Source organism: Coptis chinensis, chromosome 1 (assembly GCF_015680905.1).
Source record: "Coptis chinensis isolate HL-2020 chromosome 1, ASM1568090v1, whole genome shotgun sequence".
Lineage (NCBI taxonomy): Eukaryota > Viridiplantae > Streptophyta > Magnoliopsida > Ranunculales > Ranunculaceae > Coptis > Coptis chinensis.
This window is the reverse complement of record NC_141456.1, coordinates 12765877-12773417: the sequence shown is the minus strand read 5'-3', so window position 1 is coordinate 12773417 and position 7541 is coordinate 12765877. Positions and strand designations below refer to the sequence as shown.

At 35.5% G+C, this 7541-nt stretch overlaps 1 protein-coding gene across 1 annotated transcript; it reads left to right on the top strand.

Moving 5' to 3' along the window:
• Positions 1-1326: 1326 nt before the first annotated feature.
• On the top strand, positions 1327-2997 carry LOC147522225 (uncharacterized). Its single transcript, XM_086592019.1, has 2 exons — positions 1327-1632; positions 2011-2997. Exons 1-2 carry the CDS (start codon positions 1473-1475, stop codon positions 2763-2765), a joined length of 915 nt encoding a protein of 304 aa, XP_086448145.1. The 5' UTR covers positions 1327-1472; the 3' UTR covers positions 2766-2997.
• The last annotated feature ends 4544 nt before the right edge of the window (positions 2998-7541 follow it).

Here is a 7541-nt window from a genome sequence, read left to right as displayed (position 1 = left end):
AAAAAATGAACTAGTTCTACCATATACACACATTATACTCAATTAGTCTACTGGAAGTATGCACTATATTTAAGATGTGGGATGCATTTTACACCTTACTTGGATATGCATGTTCAGTTTTAGGATTTGCCAGTGTTCTAAAAATCAGTCTAGGCGGTGCCCAACCGACTCACCTAGGCCCAAATCGTTTAAAAAATCAGTGGACTGATTAGGCGGGTCTAGGCAGACCGATTAGGCGGGTTAGGCGAACTAATTGGCCTCTAGGTGGTTCAGTCAAGCTTTTTCTTTTTTCTTTTTTTTGAATGATTAAATGTTGACAATTAAAGACCCGTGTAGGCTTAAGATTTGAATGAGTTTAAAAGACTAAAGTTAAATGTAAATTATATGCCACTATAAGAAAGAATATGTTTTCATATATATGAAGTTGATCTTCTTCAACTATTACGCATTTTTGTAATATGTATCTTTGTTTGTGTTTATTTTTTGAGTTATGGTAAATGATTTTCTTCATTTTTTGTAGTATAGGTGTGTATTACTATATATATTATAAGATATATTAGGGAAAAAAAACCGCCTAGCACCTACCCAGTCTAGGCGCTGCTTAGAAGGCCTAGACACTCTCCCACCGCCCGACTACCGCCTAGAGTTTTTTAAAACATTGCCTAAGAGTCAAGATTGTGGGTGCCAGTGTTTATACTAGGGCTTTGGGCCTTAAAGGTACAGGCAATCAACTAGTCACTCCAAAAGTATTCACCTCAAGGAGTAATACTACACTGACACAGAAAAATGACACAATCAACCGACACAGTGACGTGGAGGATGATACATGTCATGTATTATCGTGTCAAAATATATAGACCATGAATCACAAACCCACCATATCCACCTGCATTGGGAATGCTCTAATGGAAATACTTATCACATTCATCACTTTTCGTTTTTTTTTTCTCAGAACTTCTTCATGTCTTCCTGGTTGTCTATCAAGGCAACTGGTAGAAAATAATCTAATGAATTCCCTGAAAATGAATTGGAATTCATTCTAATATTGAAAATCCACACAAAAAAAGGATATCCAAAACCAGATCAAAATATTTCAAGTTCCAACATGCACTTTGCTCAGTCACATTTCGTGCTCCATAGACAGTATTGGCCAAGAGCATGCCACATCGCTCTCTTAAGGAACAAAGCTAATCCATTTGTGAAAAGCAAAAAGTTCAACAAAAGTGACCAATCACCACACACTTCAATCCACAATGAGCTTTGTATACCCTTTTTCCATGCCATGTGTCAATAGATATCCAATGGCCCATACATGTAAGCTAAAATGAAGTTGTGTAGCTAAGTTGGGAGGGTAGAGTTGAAAAGAACTAGTGGTGTAGAAGTTGCTCCCTATACATATAAAAGACCACTCATCCCTCAATAGCATTATCTAAAACAAGAAGTGGAGAAGAGAAAAGGAGAAGCAGATAAATATGATGAAGAGCATGGAAACTTGTTTTCTTCCTTCCAACTCCTTCACCAAGTCTCTAGACTTAACCCCTTCTTCCATTAAAGTTAGAGTATCCACTTTGCCAAAGAAAAAGTTCAGTCAGTACACCTATAGCAGTGCTGCTACTCTTGGCCATGTCATATGTAAGCACCTGAACTTTTTTCTTTCATTTCAAAATGATTTTAAAGTAGCATATATATGATGATGTCTGATCTTGGCTTTGTTGTTTTGAGTTTTGAAGTAGCTTTTATATTAATGTGTTGGACCCTCATTTGATGGTCTCATAAAATGGTGTTCTTGTGCAAATAATATGGAATGAATTGTTATATGAAGTGTTTCCTAGATTATTAGCACCTGTCAGTTATCTAATTCATAGTACTTTAGAATGTCTACGAAATGCAAAAGCACCAAGCGATGATGGCTGTTCTAACTTGACTGGCTAGAGTACTGTCCCTTAGATTCTGTAATTTCATATTTGTTCAACATGATGATTCTATCTTCTTGCTGATTGAAAATAACAGGTTGTCGTCTTGGATCGTCGTCATCACAGGACGATTCCACACCATCAATTAATCCTGACTGGCGATCATTCAGAGCCAGGTTAGTAGCTGAAGAACGTTTATCAAGACCAGAAGAAGTTTCAAATTGGGTTGATCCTGATACAGTTGAAGATCATCCTCCAGTTATTAAAATTGGCGAAAAGTGGGCGCACCCCCTCCATGAGCCAGAGAGAGGTTGCTTGCTTATAGCCACGGAGAAGCTAGACGGAGTACACATTTTTGAACGGACGGTAATCCTCATTCTTTCTACCGGTCCAATTGGTCCTACCGGCATCATACTTAATAGACCGTCCTTAATGTCCATCAAGGAGATACGATCAAAGGCTCTTGATGTTGCTGGGACATTCTCAGATAGCCCCTTATTTTTTGGGGGACCCTTGGAAGAAGGATTGTTTTTACTGAGTCCTAAGGAGGGTGATGATGGAGTGGGCAAGAGTGGAGTGTTTGAGGAAGTTATGAAAGAGTTGTACTATGGTACTAAGGAAAGTGTAGGGTGTGCAGCTGAAATGGTTAAAAGGAATGTTGTCGGCGCAGGGGATTTTAGGTTCTTTGATGGATATTGTGGGTGGGAGAAAGATCAACTGAAAGAGGAGATTAGAACTGGTTATTGGACAGTTGCAGCTTGTAGCCCAAGTGTAATTGGGTTGCATAGTATTGGAAGTGTAGGGCTATGGGAAGAGATATTGGGGCTTATGGGACAAAAAAAGGTCATGTAATAATGCTTAAATGTTAAAGAGCACTAGGTTTGGGACTGCTTTAAAAAGCCAGATGGTACAAAGTTCATACCTTAGATTGATTGTACTTACTAATAAGTTACTATGATGCCTAAATTGTAAAGGGAGATGCCACACACTGACACTTGACAGAATGTTCATATCTCTAAATCTCTAATGTCTTGCATGCTCTTATCTATTGATCTCATGTGTATGTAGTTTTCTTTGATCTTAAGCACTCCAGCATACTTGTATAAGTACGTATAACCTTCAAATATATGAATGGAGTAATCTGCTTATTTATCTTTTTTATATTGCTTAGTAAGAAGAACATATTGATTTTTAAGAAAAAGAAAAAAAAAAAAATACAAGTTTGTCAGACTGTAAGCTCATACACATCTAACCAAAATCAGAAAAATCTCAAATACTTTTGGTCCGGCACCTCCAAATTAAAGAGCCAAGGAGGTCGACCATCATAGATTACAGAATCATCTCTCTCTAACATTAATGTCCCTCTTTTTGCTGTTGTATCTGCAGCAAAGTTCGATTCTCTCCAAGTATGTGAAACTAGGAGATATGTAAACTTCCTCTTACAGCTGGTCCACCTTGCACTAACCTTCCACGGGACTTGATCCTTTACAAAAGCCATAACTGCAGCATCTGATTCCACCCATACTTCCAACCACCCTTTACTGATTGCTAACTCTAACGCACAAACAATAGCTTCACACTCAGCAATGTAATTGGTTGTCACCCCTAAGCCTTTACTCATAACCAACTTAATAGCACAATTTTTGTCTCTGAAGACTACTCCTAAGCCAGCTCTTCCGGGGTTTCCAACCGATGCACCATCAGTATTCACCTTTATGATATTACCCTGTGGAGGAAACCATTCACATTCTTTGACACAAGGTGCTCGACCAAAGTGCATAGTCACCCCCCACATATTCTGGTGGTGTTGCAAATAGAAACCCAATTGAAAACCAAAAAACATAAACAAATTTATCCAGTGTACAGTCCCGCATATGAGCTTTGGTTTTCGCTGCATCCATCACTTGCTTCTGAATATATCTTTGGCAACTATTCATGGAAGTAACTCTATCCTCAAAAAAAATTTTGTTTCTATGTTGCCATAGTGTTTCCATACCACTCAAAACAGCTGCACTCCACATGTTTTTCACCATAGTACTGCCTTGCTTTACCTTGTAAATTGCTTCATGGAAGCTCTGAAAGTTTGACTTCGTTTTGAACTTTGAAATAGTAAAAGGAGTTTGATAAATATTCTACTTATTTATCCACAAAGCACCAGATTTGTTTTCACAGTGTGCAAATTGATGTTTGATTGCATAAAAGAGGCATATTTTTTTTGATAAAGATATAACAGGGGGCATTGCATGGAAGAAATAGGTTGGTCAATGTATTCCATGAAACAACGCAGCCCATATAGTGTCCACTAACGTCTAACGATCAGTCTGGTTAAGCCCATGGGCTCTGAGGATCAAGGGGGTGAGATTTCACCTATATCAACTTCTTCAAAAAGAGAATTTCAATCCCCAGATTCATTCTTAGCATATACCAAGCAATTGATCTCTTGTTGTTACAGCCTTTTGTGTTGCAATGCATTTTCCACATATTCCACGCGCTTACTGTAACATTGCTCATAGCGTGCTCAGTGCGGCACGAAAAATTCCTGATGAGAAACTTGAGTTTGCACCCCTTTGTCAAGATCCCCTTGAATCAGGTTAACTGCTAACAAACATAGTAATATATAGTAATATATATATATATATATATATATATATATATATATAGATATAGATATAGATCAAGAATCAGGACTGATCAAATCCTTGATAAATATAGCAATTCTTTTCCTTATTAATGGTTCAAGTCTTCTAAGAAAAATGCAATTCATGGATGAGCAGCTTGGCTGTAATTTGATAGTGATACCATTAAAAAGTCCCTTTCCAAGAAACCGTTTTCTTCTGAATGATTCTTGGAATAACACCTAAAGCAGACTACTTTTCTTTACATGATCGCTTTACTTGAGCTTCCACTTCCAGTAAGTCCTTTAGAAGGATTACATCTAAAAATGACATGGGCCATAACTTTGGGGCCCAAATGATATTGCTTTTGCCAGAAGGATTTTGAAGACATAAATGCAGTTTTTAACTTTATTCACATTTCGAGTCCAATAATTGCAGATCAAACTAGAGGACGAGTTTACAATTGTAATTTTTTTTTTTTTTCTTAATTATTTTGATGAGCACTTTTAAACTTGTGTGTACATATAAGTCATATTAAAGATTAGAATGGAGGGTGAGTTGAATCCCAGTCTCACAAGATCAATTCCATGGAAGCAAATAAGCAATGCTCTCAATATTTAGTGTACAATTTCGTTATTCATAGAATTTATAATACATAATTCGATACACTAGAAATACGTGTTTGCATCACATTATCACAATCTAAACTTCAGGTGAACTAGCTAGCCATATTTTTTTTTTCGATAATCAGCTAGCCATATTAGTTCTTTGGATAAAATCTTTAATGATGGGCTTTACCCGCGCAGGTTCGAACCCTGCTATCTACGTTTGAAGAACGTTGTACATGCTTAATTTTTTTATCGAAAAAAAATGATGCATGCATTTAAACGGTTCCTCCTAATAGCAAGTTCAATGGAGAGCTGCTAAAAGGTGCCACAGGCATTTTAGCTTGTTCAATCAAATTTGGCACTCCAAAATTAAAAAATCAATCCAATCGCGTTTTCTGTTTTGAAGTGCTAAATGATACGGACGGCATAATTTCTGCCGTCCGTTCATTATTTTGTAACTTAAGTTGAATTTTTTTTGGATGGACGTCATAGTTTCTGCTGTCCATCGAAATTTAACACACAGACGGCAGAAACTATATCGTCCGTCTCCCGAACTTATTATAGCAGCTGCTAGCGAAGGTTTTAATTTTGGCTGGATTTTTTACTCCTTCCAAATTTAAGACCCTTTTAGTAGTCCCATTGGAATGACATTTTTGTGGTTGTGGTGCTATATTTGCCTTTAGCAGCCCATATAGCCCCCATTGGACTAGCTCAAAAGTTTCTTGTCTTTTCATTTTGGAAAAAGTGAATTATACAGAGAAGATGGATGTGTATATAATATAGTTAGTATTATAGGAAAATTCTCCTCCACCTTTGAAAAAAAAAACGAAAAGGAAATTCTCCATTGACAAGAAATATGTCATACTCAAATCTTGTTATCTATCTGAGAATTAATAATGTAATAAAGAAAGAATTAAGTTCGTAGAAGAAAATTCTCTTTTATGTGACAAGAAATGTCATATCATATATCTTGACTAGAATTTAACCCGTGGCTACGCCACTTGAGTCATAATTAAATGAATATACGTAAATTTAACTTTTACAGTAGAATTATCATTTTTTTTTCTTTGACATTTAAATTGAACTTGGTAGTGTCATTGTGATACCCTTAACTGAATATGCCTTATAAAATCATCTTAGCCGAGTATATATATTGAGAACAATTTGTTCATCCAGAAGCGGAGTGTACGTAGACAACTTTAACTGTTCATTTCTTGTGTAATCCATATTCAATTTATACATGTTTTTCAAACGGTAGGAAAAGCTATAGGGGTATTTAAACAATGAAACAATTATATAATTTAATATGTGAAATAACTACACCTGTTTGTGTGAAGAAAAGAGGAGTTTGCATGAAGAAAAGGGGTTTTAGATGTTTTTGTCTATTTGAGAGTATTAGGTAAGTATTTGTATTGAGAACAATTTGTTTATCCAGAAACGGAGTGTACGTAGACAACTTTAACTGTTAATTCTTTGTGTAATCCATATTTAATTTATACACATTTCTCAAACGGTAGGAGAAGCTATAGAGGTATTTAAACAATGAAACAAGTATATAATTTAATATGTGAAATAACTACATCTGTTTGCCTGAAAAAAATAGGAGATTGCATGAAAAATAGGGGTTTTGGAGGTTTTTAGTCGGGTTTTGGAGGTTTAATATAATTTGAATGTTTTTACCTATTTTAGAGTATTAGGTAAATAGGACTCTTCAAGCAGACACTTTAATATTAGGTAAATAGGTTTTGAAAGCTTTTTGTCTATTTTAGAATATTAGGTAAATAGGACTCTTTAAGCACTCTTTAGTAAACAAAAGCGGAGTGTACGTAGACAACTTTAACTGTTAATTCCTTGTGTAATCCATATTCAATTTATACACGTTTCTCAAACGGTAGGAGAAGCTATAGAGGTATTTAAACAATGAAAAAATTATTTAATTTAATATGTGAAATAACTACACCTGTTTGCCTGAAGAAAATAGGAGTTTGCATGAAAAAAAAGGGTTTTGGAGGTTTAATATAATTTGGATGTTTTTACCTATTTTAGAGTATTAGGTAAATAGGTTTTTGAGGTTTTTGTCTATTTTAGAATATTAGGTAAATAAGACTCTTTAAACACTCTTTAGTATTAGGTAAATAGGACTCTTCAAGTATTAGCACAGATTCCGAGAAAATCAGGAACACCACTTAAGCCTTTATAACTTTGCTTAAAAACTAAACTGTTTTGTATTATAGTGTACAATATCGCCTATGCCAAAATATGAAAGGCGTGAGGACAAAATATGGAAGGCATGAGTATGCGACAAGTTTAATTGTTCTGATTTGTAATTTGTAAAGGAGGGGTAAGTCAAGAACTCTGTTCTTCAGCATATATAGACTAATAGCTACTTTCACAAGTTCACTTGT

What these genes read in the sequence shown, in the direction of transcription:
- LOC147522225 (XM_086592019.1), top strand. Translation starts at nt 1,473, where the DNA reads ATGATGAAGAGCATGGAAACTTGTTTTCTTCCTTCCAACTCCTTCACC. An exon ending in TACTCTTGGCCATGTCATAT is followed by an intron (nt 1,633 to 2,010) that starts GTAAGCACCTGA and finishes TGAAAATAACAG; the next exon opens with GTTGTCGTCTTGGATCGTCG.